The sequence below is a fragment of the Vanacampus margaritifer genome, chromosome 18 (assembly GCF_051991255.1).
Source record: "Vanacampus margaritifer isolate UIUO_Vmar chromosome 18, RoL_Vmar_1.0, whole genome shotgun sequence".
NCBI classification, from domain to species: domain Eukaryota; kingdom Metazoa; phylum Chordata; class Actinopteri; order Syngnathiformes; family Syngnathidae; genus Vanacampus; species Vanacampus margaritifer.
In genome coordinates, this window is record NC_135449.1 from 16,830,607 (window position 1) to 16,847,493 (window position 16,887).

A 16,887-nucleotide genomic window follows, 5' to 3' on the forward strand; every position below is an offset into this window, starting at 1 on the left:
GGTGATATTCCTCCAAAACGCATGCAGATGATGCCGCGCGGGTATATAGGCTCTATCAATGGCATCTGACTCACTGAAAAAAATAGGTTTTAGCTGATTAACTCTTTGACCACCAAAAACGTTAAATAACGTTTAGTAAAATCCTTCGGAGGACCGCCAAAGACCTTAAAAGACGTTCACTATGTTTATTTTGTTTATTTTTTGGAAACGGGTGGAGGAAAGCCTTGGCCAGCTGTGCTGAAAGTATCAAGCAGATCTAGTTAGTATAATGCCTATTTTTGGGCACTAGATGGCAGCAATGACTCTCTTTGGACAAGATTGGGTAGGCGTCAGTAGAAGACGTGAGGCGGAGCTCGAGTGTTGAGGGGAGAATGACTGAGGAAGCGAAAATGGCGACCGGTTGCAAGCAGCTCGCGCTAGAGCATTTTTTTCAAAGACGAAAAGCATCGACCAATGCTAAAGAGCACATTGATGACGACGATGATGATGATGGTGACTCCGAGGTTGACGCCGAAGTTGGAAGCGTTAACGCGGCGGCTATGATCACATCATAAAGCCTCACCGGCTAGCGATGCTAACGCCGTAAAACGCGGAGCACAACCGAGCACTTCTGCACAGGCGGACGTTCAATCGGACGACGAAGAGTACCCCGAGTCCAATGCATATTCATCGGAGGAGTGGGTACAGTCTGATCACGGAGAAGACACTGGTTATGGACTACGATGCCACCATGAATGGAGCGGATAAGATGGATCAGGACATCTCTTACCACCCGGTATAGGAACTGAAGGACACAAGGAAGCCAGACGTAACACCACCGTAACGTCACCGTATCATGATCCTGAGAGTAGACTTGATGGCAACATGGCCAAACACACACTGCAGTATATACTTGCTATTCCCCGGAAAAAAAGCCGGCAAGAAAGTGTAGGGTCTGCACGCGAAGGGGCAATCGCAATGAAACTAATCTGTTGTGCAAATCCTGCGGTGTCCCCTTGCACGCAGGGGAGTGTTACAAAAAGAAAAACTGTAGTTGAAACATCCACACAATTGTAAATAGTACCACGGTTGCACACATTTGTAAATGGACTCCATGGAAGGCCACCAGAAACGCCGGGAGATGGCGTAAATTGTCCGTCGAACTCCCGGATGACAGGATAGAAGCGAGGTGTGACCCCAATGGATCACCTGTGGGCGCAGCTGCTCTGGAACAAATAGTCTATTCGCCGGACACCCTTTTGGTGGGGTTGCCTCCCCGTTGGCTTGTTTCACTTCCCTCTCGATTGGCCATGTCACGGCTCCAATCACACAGTCCGGCGAAAGGATGGTCTCTGGTTCCTTAGTTACAGGCTCAGGATCGTAGAGACGGGACAGGGCGTCGGGTTTGACGTTTTGAGACCCCGGCCTGTAAGTGAGAGAGAAGGAAAACCGGTTGAAGAACAGTGCCCATCTGGCCTGGCGTGAGTTGAGTCTCTTGGCTTTGCGTATATATTCCAGGTTCTTGTGATCGGTCCAGACCACGAATGGATGCTTTGCTCCCGCAAGCCAGTGCCTCCACTCTTCCAGAGCAAGCTTGACGGCCAGAAGCTCTTTGTCCCCAACGTCATAGTTCCGCTCGGCCTTGGATAATCGTCGTGAAAAGAATGCGCAGGGGTGCATCTTTCCATCCTTCTCTGCGCGTTGAGACAGGACAGCTCCGATCCCCTCATTGGACGCATCCACTTCCACCATGAATTGCCGCTGTGGATCTGGTACTATGAGGATCGGAGCTGTGACAAATCGTTTCTTGAGTGCTTCAAAAGCGGCTTCAGCCGCCGGTGACCAACTGAACCTCACCAGAGTGGAGGTGAGGGCATGCAGAGGGGCAGTTATTGCACTGAACCCTCTGATGAAGCGTCTGTAGAAGTTTGCGAACCCGAGGAACTGCTGAACCTTCTTGCGGCTAACAGGAGTGGGCCACTCCGTCACGGCCCTAGTTTTAGCCGGGTCCATCTGAACCCTCCCTGGAGCTATGACAAAATCCAAAAAAGAGACGGTTTCAGCATGAAAGACGCATTTCTCGGCCTTAACATACAGTTTGTGCTCCAGCAGTCTTTGAAGAACCTTGGAAACATGGATCTGATGAGTGGCTAGATCTGTCGAGCATATGAGTATGTCGTCTAAATAAACATATACAAACTGGTCCAGAAAGTCTTTCAACACGTCATTGATCATGGCCTGGAAAACTGCAGGAGCGTTAGTGAGTCCGAAGGGCATGACCAGGTATTCATAATGGCCACTAGGTGTATTGAACCCTGTCTTCCACTCATCCCCCTCTCGGATCCTAATGAGGTGGTAGGCGTTGCGCAAGTCCAATTTAGTAAAGATCGTGGCTTGTTGGAGATTTTCAAAGACGGAGGACATGAGAGGAAGAGGGTAGCGGTTCTTTATCGTAATGTCATTAAGGGGGCTATAGTCTATACATGGCCGTAAGGAACCATCTTTCTTCCCCACAAAAAAGAAACCTGCTCCCGCTGGTGATGAGGAAGGACGAATCAGTCCAACCTTCAGGGAAGTTTCGATGTAATCCCTAAGGGCCGCCTTCTCTGGTCCTGAAACAGAATATAGGCGTCCCTTGGGAATGGTGGAACCAGGAATCAGTTCTATGGCACAGTCATAGGTACGATGGGGTGGGAGCGACATGGCCTTGGTCTTGCTGAAGATCTCCTGGAGGTGATGGTAGCATGGAGGCACGGTGCTCAAATTCGGGTATTCTGCGTCTTTGAAGGATTTGACAGAAATGTGATCAACCGTGGTGATGTCTACTTCTCGGTTTGGTGAACCAATCCCATGGCTCACACAATTCTTTCCCCATCCCAGAACTTCGCCAGTTACCCAGTCTACATGGGGATTGTGTTCACACAACCAGGGGTGTCCTAGGACCAGGGTCCGTGAAGGAGACTGAAAAACGTGAAAAACTAGGTGCTCCTTATGTTTGCCGACTTGGAGCTGGATGGGTTCTGTGATGTGCGTAATAATGAATAGTTCACTTCCATTCAGTGCCCTAGCCTTAATGGGCTTGATTAACGGCTCAGTCTTGGCTCCTAAATGTCTCACCAGCCCCCAGTCAATTAGGCTCTCGTCGGCCACAGAATCTATCAGGGCATAGAGGTCTGTGGGAGTGGTGTGATGATTGATCCTCACTGACGTGAGTCTTCGTGCAACCGCCGCCGGAGTCGTGACTTGACTCACCTCTTGGGTCCTTTTGGCTGGGCAGGCGACCACGAGGTGATCTTGGTTCCCGCAGTAGAAACACAGCCCTTCCCGCTGTCGACGCCGTCTCTCCTCCAGCGAGATCCGCGCTCTGCCCAGTTGCATGGGCTCTTCCTCTGGTTGCGTGGGAGCTGGTTGGCGCTGAACTGACAGGGATCCGAGAGGAGCTGACCCCCCTGATGTTGGGAAGCGCGGGAAGCCCTCCATTGTCCTGGTCCGGCGAGCGCGGCTCTGCGTCACCTCCTGCAGCCGATGATCCGTCCGTATGGCCAGGGCGATGAGGGAGTCCAAATCCGGTGGAAGATCGACTGCGATGAGAAGCTCCTGGATGGACGTTGCCAGGCCCTTGAGAAAAACGTCGTAAAGCGCCGTGGTGTTCCAGCCACTCTCTGCCGCAAGAGTGCGGAAGCGTATGGCATAGTCACTCACGGAGTCCCTTCCTTGGATCAAACTGCTTAGCTGCCGGGCCTTTTCCCGGTCGGAACAGGCTGGGTCAAAGACTCCCTGAAGAGCGGCTCGGAATTTCGGGGCGGAGCTGCAAAGTGGGGAACAGCGGGCCCACTCTGCCGTGGCCCTGGCTCTGGCTCTTCCAGTCAGGTGAGAAATCATGAAAGCCACCCGTGAACGATCTGTGGGAAAAGCCTGGGGGGAGTACTCAAAATGAATGTCACAGTCTGTTAAAAAGGCCTTGCATTGTCCTGGCTCTCCAGAGAATCGCTCAGGAGAGGCTAACTTGATCCCTGATCCGGTATATGGCACGGGTGGGATCGGCAAGGTAGCTTGAGTCTCTGGCTCGGACGGAGGGATATTGGTGCGACTTCGAGCACCCGGAATCTGAGCTGAAAGCTCGGTCATTTGCGTTGCCATGGCGGTCTGAAACTCCTCCTGTCGGCGTAGACGGGCATCCTGAGCCCGCAAAGCTGCGATCAATTGCTCTCTCTCTGCTGAGTCCATGCTGGCCGAAGGGTTCTGACACAACGAGGCTGTTTTTGGACTCAGACGCAGAGGAAGAGGTGGAGGGTAAAGCAGCTTTTAATTAACAAAACAAAAGCTCTTCGATGAGAGGTAAAAAATAAAGACTATACAAACATTAACTGAAAGCGCTCCAAAATGGAGGAAGTTCAAAACTACATACAAAAACAAAATTCACTCTATGACTAAACCAAACTAAGCTATACAAAATTACAAACAAAGGTTCTCTCACGAGACAAGGCAATAAAGGCAACAAGGCAATTGGGTATCAAGGCTGTGGTCTATGGCAGGCTTCAGTGGCTCAAACGAAAACCCTTCGGCACAAGACAGGGAAAACGCAGACTATTTAACACATGAGGGTAATGGGGAACAGGTGGAAACAATCAGGGATCAGGGTTGACACAGACACCACACGAGGAAGGGCAAGTGACCTGAAACGAGAGGAGTCAGACTTTTCACAATAAAACATGAAATGACAAGACACCCTCACCGCGGTGTGACACATTTTTTGTGCAGCGCGTCATTGCTATAACGTGGTGCGCGCATGGGGACAAACTGCCTTGTTCGTTTTGGATTTATTTTCTGGACTGTATTGTGCTATAAAAATGCCAATGGCGTCGTCAAGTACAGTATAGGCATAATTAAGATAGCACCATACCCACTCAGGTTTCATATCTTCTTCCTTTGAGAAAGAAAAAAAAAACTGTCACAGGTGACACGCAGCAACCGGTCCGTTTTGGTGGCAAATTTATGCATGCATGTGCTAATGATAGTCTGAAAATAAATATTAGAACTAAATTTGCATATTATTATTATTATTATTGTTGATTATTGTGATGACTTGCAGCCGCTATAGACACAAAACATTGTCACCAAAATGTATAGTATGTAGGACTCATGTGCACATGTGCAGACATGTTACAACCATAGTCTGGAAATATTAGAATTTTTGATAATATTTGAAAGCGTTCATTATTATTATTATTATGATTTTTTATTATTATTATTATTATTATTATCATTCTATGAATGTGCAGCAGCGCTTTCATCTTAAATATTATCCAGATTTTTGTGAGCTTAGTGCATTTGTTTGCACATGTACTCATAAATTTGGGGGACAATCAGTCATGTTTTTCATTCATAATACCGCCGTAAGGGCTGGTTGTGCATAATTGGCTGTCACATTCCGCTACAGTCGCATCTACAAATGTCTTTTTCCCCCTTTCTTTCTCCAAAGAAGAATATAGAAAACCTGACCTGAGTGATATCTAAATTATGGTTATATACTTGACGACACCATACTCATTTTTATAGCACAAAATTAGACCAGGAAATAAGTCCAAAATTAACAGGGGTTGCTTGCACGCAAATGCATCACGGCGATGACTGATTGGACAAAAATGTCCAATGATTACATCCTCTAATAAAAAGGAAACGAAAAATAATGATTTTAATCAGTTTTGTAGGTCAATTTGTCTCAAATTTTAGGTTAATTTGCGCTTTTACATCGCAAAACGTCGCAGATATGTCGCAAAATGACAGAGACGACAACCTCATATTTTGCAACTTCAACATTCGCAGTGTTCGGCAATGTTCGCATTTGAGTAGGATAGGGGCTTTAGGCAACATACAAAAATTGTAAATGTTTTTTTAAAAAAGCTAATATTTAGTTTCATTTAAATCCCCCATGCAAAATAATTTGGAACAGTGTACAGTCAACAGATTCTACATACATATTTCTTAAACTACTACAACTTACTCCTAATTAGCAAATGAAAGTATAAATGATGTAACCATCATCTTTTTTTCTCTCATTTTTTTTATCTTCAGGTTATAGTAATTGTCTTCCTTACTGGGTCACTTTCACTCGTCACTGTTGTTGGAAACATCTTAGTTCTGTTGTCCTTCAAGATCAATAAGGCGCTGAAGACTGTGAACAACTACTACTTGCTGAGCTTGGCGTTCGCTGACCTGACCATTGGGACTTTATCAATGAACTTGTATACTACCTACATCATCATGAATCAGTGGGCTCTGGGGCCGGTGATCTGTGATTTGTGGCTTGCAATCGACTATGTAGCCAGTAATGCTTCAGTCATGAACCTCCTTGTCATAAGCTTTGACAGGTAATCATTTTTTTCCCCCAAAGATACCAACCTCAATTCCAATCAAATCCAGATGATGTATAAAATGTGAATTTGCAAATCCTTTTCAACCTATATTCAATTGAATAAACTAGACAAAATATTGAGTGTTCAAACTAATAAACTATGTATTTACTCATTATACATGATACATTTTTTATATAATGTACAAATATTCACTCATTTTAACTTTGATGCCGACAAACACATTCCAAAAAGCTTGGACAGGGCATGTTTACCACTCTGTTGCATGACCTTTATTTTCAACAATACTTGATAACATTTTGGGAACTGAGGAAACTAAATGCTAATGTTTTGGAGGTGGAACTCTTTCCAAGTTTTGATTGATGTTCAACTCGTGTTGCTCAACTGTCTGGAGTCACCGTTGTCATATTTTGGGTTGCATATTGTGCCAAATATTTTCGGTGAGAGACAGGTCTGGACTGATGGCAGGCCAGTCTAGTACTCACATTCTTTTACAACTAAGTCACGCTGTTGTATCACATGCAGAATGTGGCATGGCGTTGTCTTGGCGCTAATCACTTGGATGGTAGTATAACTCTAAAATTTCCTGAAATAGCTAACCCAGGTCTAAAAGTGACAAACCAATGCTGGGTTATTTATGCTTAATGACTTGGGTTTGGGATTTGACCCAGCACATTTGGTCAAGACTTTGATCTAACAAGGGGTAAAAACTAGGAGTGTCAGGAGATTAAGATTGTTAACTTTAATAGCTAACTCACGATTAATCGCAAATTTTATGTCTGTTCTAAATGTACAATGAAATGTACGATATATATATTTTTTAAGTTTTCATACTCTTGATATTATAAAAGTGGAGAAAAATATAAAACTAATAGTAATATGGCTGCATCTTTTAATCATTGATATAGTAATTTCATAATAATTGATAACATTGAATTAAAATTAAAAAGATGTACTGTACTATAAAAAAACAAATGTGATGTTGATTTGTATTGATGTCATTTTTCTGCCACTAGATGGCATAAATGTATTTGTAAGACGTTGGTGACAGCTCAGTGCATTTTTCTTTTCGTATTAGGATCTGACAAATTTTTAACATGAAGTAACTTGTGAAATTTTGCACATTTTTTAAATTTTAAAATACAACTTGACCCCAGTATCCATAAATTAATCATAATCATTAAATTTACTACTGCAAAATTTTGATGTGGACGTGTTTGCTGTGTTGCGACTGGAATTCCCCCAGTACAGACATTCCAAGTACGGGGCAGTCATTAATCGTGTTTTAAATAAATTAGTGGCATTAAAGGAACTTTAAATTAACTCAAAATGAATGCACTAATTTTGACACCCTCCAGTAAAAACTACCCATTCTTAAATCTACAAAAATTATCAGGTTATCAGTATAGTGGTGGTTAAAAATAGGGACAGGAAGAAGAAGACAAAGTTGCAGCATCTTTCCCCTTTCAGGGGTCATCGCAGCAACCCACTCACATGATATGTTTAGCAGAGTTTTTACCCCGGATGTCCTTCCTGTTGCAACCCATTCATTATGGGTGTGGGCATTCACCAGGATTTAAACCCGAATCCCTGCGTCCGTCGCCACCAAAATGTTCTAGGAATGTTACATTAAATTGTTTCCAAATTCAGTCCACCAAAACTGTAAAAAACAAACAAACAAAGAAACAACAATGACCAGCTCTAGGACTTCAGCCTACCCAAATCCAATCTTCAACTTAGTCTGATGGGTCAAAAATAATTAACCCAACCTGGGTAAAAATAACCCAATTCACTCAAATTCCTCAGCTACCCAGCGAGTAAATAAGGACAAACCAACCAGGTGTTGCACCAAACCATTTAAGCAATAATGGCACTTTCCCAAATGTGCATGTAATATACATGTCATGCTGACTTTGCGCTGCTAACAATCCGTTTGGCCTTTCTCCTATTTGGCCTGACAACATGTTGTCCATAATTTCCCAAAACAATTTGAAATATGCACCCATTAGACTACAGCACACTATTCCACTTTGCGTCAGTCCTGTCTAGTCATTCACGTCAGATGAGCTCGGGCCCAGAGAAGCCGGCAACGTTTCTGTGTGGATGTAGCTATCAACTGTGTTAATCTGTGTAACTGTGTATCTTTTACACAATTATGCCGTTTTTAACGCAGTGCTGCCTGATAGATCAAAGGTCACAGACATTCAATGTTGCTCTTCGGCCTTTCCCTCTTACGTGCAGAGATGAAATCTCTGAATCTTTAGATATTATGGACCATAGATGATGAAATCCCCAAATTCCTGGTAATTGTATAATGACAAATGTTGTTCTCAAACTGTTAGATTATTTGCTCATGCAGTTGTTCACAAAGTGGTGAACTTCACCTCATCCTTGCTTGTGAACAAATGAACCTTTCGGGGATGTTCCTTTAATAGCCAATCATGACATTCACCTTTCCAATTAACCTGTTCGCCTGTGATATGTTCCAAGCAGGTGTGTTTTGTTGCCCCTGTCCGATCTTTTTTTTAATGTGTTAGAGTCATCAAATTCAAAATAAGATAATATTTGCAAAAAAAACTAATATTCATCAATTTCAACATCAAATATCTTGGCTTTATAATATTATCAAATGAATATAGATTGAGATGGATTTGGAAAATGGAAAGCATTATATTCTGGTTTTATGTTTTTGTTTTTTCCCCCTCAATGACCCAACTTCATTGGAATTGGAATTTATGCAGTGATGCTAATATAAAGAGAGAATGGATGTTGGGCCATATTGAACTCTAAACTTTTTTTAATAGAGGGTGGGGGCAATATTCCGAGAAAAAAACTCGCAAATTTGCCACTTTATAAAGTGGCAGATTTGCAAGAAAAAAAAAACCTCAGAAACGTACGAGACATACATGTAGCGTACTACTGGAATGTTTGTGCCAATACTTGTCGGTCGGGTTTTCAAATAAAGAGATAGTAATTGCTTTAGCAGAGATTAACCATATGATGTTAAGCATTCGCACTTTGAAGTCGTGGGTACGACCAGCGACAAAGACGCCTGCCTCACTTTGCAAAGGTCCACACCATGAGAATATTATTATTTACACATCCATACATGTTGTTATTTTTTGTACAAGACTATTTGTCGTAAGTTTGTGAGTTTTTTTCTCTCGCAAATTTGCTGAGTTTTTTTGGCGGAATATTACCCCTCCCCTTTAAAAAAAATAATAATTAAATAAATTAAAAAAATACATATATAAAAAAAAAATATATATACATATATACACACATATATATATATATATATATACATATATACACATATATATATATATACATATATACACACATATATATATATATATATATATATATATATATATATATATACGCCGTCGTACTAAAGTAATAGTTGTAAATCAAAACTAAATATTTATATACAGACAGACAGACAGATAGATAAATAGATAGATAGAAATTCTGAGAATATTAAATAAGATATGAATATAAGTCATGAAATGCCCATTGCTAATATTTTGACACAAGATAATTATTTTTGCAATACCCACAATTGCTTTTATTTACTGTATACCTCTTGTCATATTGTGGTAGAAATTGGCCCAATTTAAAGTTAAACAACATCAACAACCACAGAAACTATTAGGTACTGGCGTAATAAGTATAAGATTTGTTTTGGACAGTTGGGTGGGTCAAATTGACTTTGTTCTTCCTTTTTTTATTCTTTAGGTATTTCTCTGTGACCAGGCCTTTGACCTATCGTGCAAAACGCACAACCAAGCGGGCCATGACCATGATTTGTTTAGCCTGGTCAATATCATTCATTCTTTGGGCCCCCGCCATCCTGTTCTGGCAGTACATAGTTGGTGAGCGGACAGTGCCACCTAATGAATGCTTAATCCAGTTTCTCTCTGAGCCCATTATTACATTCTGCACTGCTATAGCTGCATTTTACTTGCCAGTTACTATAATGACAACCCTGTTTTGGAAGATCTTTCAAGAGACAGAGAAACGTGCTAAGGATATACAGGGTCTAAAGGGCTGTGGTGTAGGAAACAACCAGAGTCAAAATCACAGGAGTGATGATGGTGTGACCAAGAGCCAAAAGGAAACATCAGACTCAACATCGACACAACAAATGAACAACAGAAACGATGAGCAAAATCAACTGCCTTCAGACAACTTGAGGGACAATTCGAGTCTTCCAAGAGAAATGAAAAGTAGAGGGAAATGTAGTGCATTTCTTTTCCAGTTTTCATCACATGTATGCCGTGGTTTCAAAAGGGCTGATGACACTCCCGCAGCAGACCAGAGTTGCTGCGACAGTTTAAACAACAATGATGCTTCAGAGGAAGAAGACATAAATGATGCAGACCAAACAAGGCTTGCGAAAGGTCGGATATGGTAATCCTAACCTGTGTTGAGCGTTCTTAAGGTTGGAAGTGCCCAATTCCTATTCTTGCCTACAGTATATATAATTTTTTTTACATTTGCACAAGTTCCATATGACTCTTTAAATTAATTGCAAGAAAATGACTACTTAAATGTCAACACTGACAACATGGAAGTTAAAGATAATAAGAAAGTAGTACTTAAGTTAGAGTTAAGATACCATTTATTTGGCCTGGGCTGACTGCTGACTTCCCCCATTGGTCAAAATAAGGGTAACCTGTCCAGTAGGGATGAAACGATATCCAAACAACAAGATATGATAAATTTCACGATATGAACCTCATGATACGATAATTATCATGATATTGTGGGTAGGTTAATGATATTGAAAAAGCTCATAATACAGAGAGTCCTCAAGTTATGTCGTACGTCCTACGTCATTTCGACTTTATGATGCCCGTGCCTCGTTCATAGCACCTTCTTTTTTGATAATTTCCCACAGTAATCACGCCATTTTTAAGTTATTTAAAGTTATGTTGTTGTTACCTCCAGCAACGGGCATTCATCAAGCAGGTCGGCTCGCCCTCAGGCGCATCACATTTCCGTCAGCAATAAATACCTGTGCTGAAACCCTAAATATTGGTTCCGGCATCTTCCGCGCAAATATGTTTTTAAAAATTACTGTGCAAAGTATTTTGATGGAAATATCGACTTTACCGGTGAAATCTGACTAAATATTGTGTACATAGTAGTGATGTAGAAATAGGCCTTGCCATGGCCATGTCAATGTCATGTGCGCCTATCGGCTGAGCGGCGCAAAGTAACATGGTCTATATAATTCACAATGTTGTATTCAGCTGAAGTGGGAAAAACTTTGTTGTTTTTTTTGACAGAGATGTTGAAAAATATTTGCTCATATGACTGATTTATATGAGTGATAAACGGTTAGGAAAATGGATGGATGGATAGTCCAAAACATTCTTAATTCAAATTAAACAGCACTAACAAACTAACCACCCGAGGATGTTAGAACTCCAAAAGTGGAATACAACTTCACCTTTTTAACAGATGTGCTGCTTTTAATATCGTGACATAACAACGACGTTATTGTGGCAATTTTAATGTCACGATATTGCCGTTATCATTACATCCCTACTATCCAGAACTCTCTATCAAAATTACATTCGCAAGAGGCCTGCTTTTGATCTAACGCATATCCAAATTGTATTAATTGAGAACAAAATTTGAATTGTCACAAATCTAGCCCAGTATGTATTTTGATTGATGTTTCATTTGTTCTCTGTAGATGGAAAGAAGACTAGAAGTGCCAAGGACAAGGAGAGAAAATCATCAGAGTCAAAATATTCACTGCCAACTGACACATCCGCTGTAAATATCTCCATGAAAGATGTAGCCACGGTGAAAAGGTATGCCTCAAAAGCCAAGACAGAAGTTAACAAACGCAAGAATGAAAAAAAGGCAAATGACAAGAAAGCAGCACGTACACTGAGTGCCATCCTATTGGCCTTCATAATGACTTGGTTACCATACAATATAATGGTCTTAGTTAACACCTTCTGCCAAGATTGTATCCCGGGAACTCTTTGGGCACTGGGCTACTGGTTGTGTTACATTAATAGCACCGTTAACCCTATGTGCTATGCCCTGTGTAACAAGACTTTTCGAACAACTTTCAGGGATATCTTAATGTGCCAGTGGAATCAAAACAAAAGCAAGACTCAATTTAATAAGAGGAATGTTGCAGCTTGTCAAAAGAAAGATCAAATTTAGACTAATGTACTACAATTTAGAAAATGAAATAGAGTTTAAAGAGTGTAAATATTATTTTGGGGGAAAGTTTGGCCAGCATGCATTCCCTACAACAAAACAGACCTGGAGTCCTTTTCACAAAGCAGGTTTAGTGAGAAGCCTGACCTGAAATGCGGGAAACTCTGCGTTTTTTCCGTTTCAGAAAGGGAGGTAACTGAAAAAGAGGTAACTCTAGCCTGTTTCATAAAAAGAGGTAACTTAAACTCTCAGTCAGTTACCGTATTAACAGAGTCTATGAATCTAACCTGGTCGGTAGCAGGTTTATAATAATGAACCTCAAGGTTCTCTCTGTCTCCGCCTACTTTCACCCACACACAGCATTTGATTTCCTCATTCATTCAGTCAGATAGAGAGTTTTGGCGTGTGGTAGTAACTCCAGGTGAAGCTACTCTGCGTTGATCAAACTAGCTCAAATCAGCTGTCCTGAAACGAAAACGCAAAGCTTCCTCTCTCAGAGTATGTCAACTCGCTGTTCAGGGTTAGTCTCAGTGTTTGTTGAACGTGCTTTGTGAAATGGACCCCTGGACTATGATCCTCAGAGATAGCTACCCTCATAGCAAAGCTATGAGAAGTATTAATTGAACTCAAGTCATTTGAGCTTCGTGAACAGATTTCTGAAATTAGAATTTTAAACAGTGTCGACAGTGAGTCATTGAAATCTTGACATTTTCATTTGAAAGAACAATTACTAGGGCATCATGGTACGATAGTGGTTAGCTTGTATGTCTCATATTAAGAACTCAAAGTTTGAGTTAGGCCCCGTGAGTGGAGTTTGTATGTTGTCCATTGGCTTGCATGTTTTTTTTCTTCAGATCCTCCCCAAGCGTTTGGCAAGACATGCTTTTAAAGTACCACCCCCACAAAAAAAAAAAATGCAATTCGATACTCAGAAATTGCTACTCACTTGTTAAAGACACCATTATAATTCATACAACTAACTTGAGCTTTGTCAATAAAGTTCTGACATAAACATTGAACACAGAGAGCCTGGTTAAGGGTTTCACATAAATAAAAAAAGAAAAGAAAGTGTGTTCAGTGTGGTTCATTTTGTTCTGCATAAAACAATTTGATGCAGAATGCCTATGTGTGAATAGTCTTCAACATTCACACAATAATTGATGTTTCTTTTCCTCAGAGGATGTTGCAATACTTCACCAGCCAACCTAATGTACTGTATATAGATACAATCCAACTCCTATGTTATTGTTGTCATATATGATTCTTACACTTTAGTTTTATTTTGTTGTTGTTTTTTTGTTCCATTTTCTGTTTAACCTCTGCCTGCTACTCGGGAAACCACTTCTACAATTGGCTGGCAAGTTTCAATTAAAAATATCCACCAATAAACTCTGCAGGCTGAAATTGTGAGGCGTTTTCCAAGTCAACGTGTCAAAATAACCGTGGCATTTCAAACGGTATCAACATTATAGACAACAGGAACATTATTTCTGAGAATAGCAGTGTGGGTAGTAAAATATGTCATGAATGAATTTATAATGTAGTTATTTTAGAGATATTTAAAGTGCTTATTGCATGTTTGTTTGTTTGTTTTAGAAAATTCCATATTGATGGTAGACACGCCACATTGTTATTATATCTGTATATCTATATGTGTTGCGCCACCGTTTGTGTTCAAATACTTCTTGCTTGAAGGGTTATAACATTGTGAATTTGTAAGCCTGTCTATGGTATATTGCATTGTCAGTTAGCATTAAACTACACTGACTGATATAAAGCAAAGCTATGTGGTATTTAATTTGACAGTAATGTTCAATTGGGAGTGGCAATAAACAATTTGACGCCTCTTTTTTTGGAAGAACTGTTCATTATTTTGAGTTCACTTTCACATACGTATATAAGCACTTATATCAAGTTTTGGCTAATATGATGCATGCATATATATATAGTGTTGAAAAATTCAATTCTGATCTAAGAAATGTACCAAAGTGACTGAGAAAAAAATGTAGCAGGGACAAAAGTCTGTCAGATTAACCCGTGGGCAGTATTTTATTTTGAAATGGCTTGGTCAGAACCAACAAAAAGCCCAAAAATGGTCACAAGAACGCCTAGGGGTTAAGTTATCAACAAATAATTAAAAAAAAAAAAGTACTTTATGCCAATTTAATGTAGAGTGACGTTTAGTACGTTTAGTTTCTATAAGTTATTTTAAAACACCCTGCCCTTTTTAGCCCAGCTACATTAAAACCGTTCATTTTTTGGTTAGTGTACCATGTTGAAGCTAATCATAGGCTAATTGCTCAGATGCAAGTTTTCATGTGTCGCGTTTCACTGTGATTAATGCCTGACTATTGATGCTTACACATAACTATTTATTTACTTTAACTCTTCTTCCATTCCGGTGCTCCGGACTGTTTAAGTCTTTTTGACATGTTTATGTTGTAAGTTTGTTTTCGGCCACTCATCCTGTCAGCGATACCAATTAACCAGGAGAGGGCTACAGAGATAAGTAGGTGGAAGGAAAATGTGTTGTGTCACTGTGGGGACTTAGTTGGAATTATTTTCTAATATTAATTGGGCATTGCTTTGTATTTGATTCTACAAGCTGCCTAGCTTTTCCATTTTTAAAGTTAATAGAAAATAATGTATATAGTATTCACAGTAGGGCTCCTTGATTATAGAAAAAAAAATAATCACGATTATTTTGGCAATAATTGAAATCACGACGATTAATGAAAGAAAATGTTTACGCATTTAAAAATATTAAGACCAATTTTAAAAAAAATGTAAACACTATAATTATGTAAGTTCCTTTGGGACCTAACAGAATTTATAATAATAATTAATTACACATTTATTTATGTTGGCAAAAACTTGAAGTTGGAGTGCAGCTTGTGCACTGTGCAGTAGAACGATATTTAAATTTTTGGTACAAAACAAGAAAATGTTTGCACATTTAGCAACACTATAATTATGTAAGTTCCTTCTTTATAAGAATTTATAATAATATATGTATAATATATATATATATATATATATATATATATATATAATTTTTTTTTTCCCAGTAGGATAATCATTTCTTTTTGGAACAAAACAAGAAAGTGTTTAAGACAAATACAATTCTTTGAAACACTATAATTATAAAAAGATAAAAAATATATAAATAATAAAAATATAATATTATAAAAAATTATAAAAGTTTCTTTTGGATGAAAAAAAATGTATTAAATTAATTATTTTAAAATTTAAAAGGTGCAAATGTATAAAATTAAGAAACTTATTTTTTTTTATTAATAATCTTTTTTTTACGATTATGCTAATTTTGTAATTTGACGTGCAATAATGGAAATTGTAATTGAATTTCAATTAATTGCATAGCCCTAATTCACAGTGTTTTTTTCCCCCTCCACTCAGTGGCATAACCATGCTGAGAGGCCGCGGTGCAAAAAACGATTTTGTTTTTTTTGTCTTTTCTTTTATGCGCCCCGTTTTTTTTAGGTTTTTTTTAGTTTGCAAAGCATGACGGTGAGGGCACACACACTTTTTTTTCAACTCGCATCACGTCGAGACTCATCGTGACTAACAGATGCCGAAGTCAGGTGATTAAATGATAATTTCCGACATCGTATTTACAAAATAACTTTATTTCCCCGTTTCTCTCTCTTTCTTTCTTTTTTTCTTTCTTACCATTTTTTCCCCCTTCTGTCATGGGCCCCTGCGCAGTTGCACCGGCAAGATTTACGCCACTGCCTCCACCGGTTTTGGCACCCACTGGATTCCATGGCGCCCTTAGCGTCTGCTTACATGGCCTAATGGGCGAGCCGGCCCTGCATGTGTATGCTGCTGTACTGTACAGAAAATGCATAAATAATGATCAATTATTGCTTTGTTTTAATACCTAATTTATGCATTTGTGAAGTGATTATTTTATTTGACAGAGAACATTTGAATGAATCTAAGTGGCTTAAATGGCTATCAAGATTTTTTTTTACGTGAGGGCTCTTTAAGGGCAACCCTTTCCAGTCTCCATATTGGTTAATGTCAACAAGAAACTGAGAATTGTGGGTAATGTAGTGAGGAACTATGGCTAAAGTGGCCGTGAATGAGCCTTTTGTCACTCTTGCAGCAGTTAATTCTTCCTTTTATTGGGTACGACTTCCTTCTCTTTTCCTCCCCGCGACATCGGTACGACTTCCTTCTCTTTTCCTCCCCGCGACATCTTTTGCTTTTCTGACTGAGCTCCACTGAGCATGCAGTGCTTGCGTCACACTTTTGGAGCAGATGGGGAGGAGGGGGAGGGTACGTCTGAGAGGGATATAAAGGGAACTGGAAGGGGGTG

General features: G+C 40.0%; 1 protein-coding gene across 5 annotated transcripts in view; it reads left to right on the forward strand.

The window, feature by feature from the left end:
* The window catches only part of chrm3b (cholinergic receptor, muscarinic 3b), a 21,058-nt gene extending 6,652 nt beyond the window's left edge, over positions 1-14,406 (forward strand). For 2 of the 5 annotated variants that reach the window (XM_077551751.1, XM_077551750.1), the window contains 3 exons: positions 6,055-6,350; positions 10,095-10,759; positions 12,064-14,406. In XM_077551751.1, coding sequence (XP_077407877.1) covers positions 6,055-6,350; positions 10,095-10,759; positions 12,064-12,548 — 1,446 coding nt within the window. In that variant the 3' untranslated portion in view covers positions 12,549-14,406. Of the gene's footprint in view, positions 1-6,054; positions 6,351-10,094; positions 10,770-12,063 lie in introns of those variants that run through there. The other 3 variants (XM_077551752.1, XM_077551753.1, XM_077551754.1) reach the window with 3 other exon arrangements.
* The last annotated feature ends 2,481 nt before the right edge of the window (positions 14,407-16,887 follow it).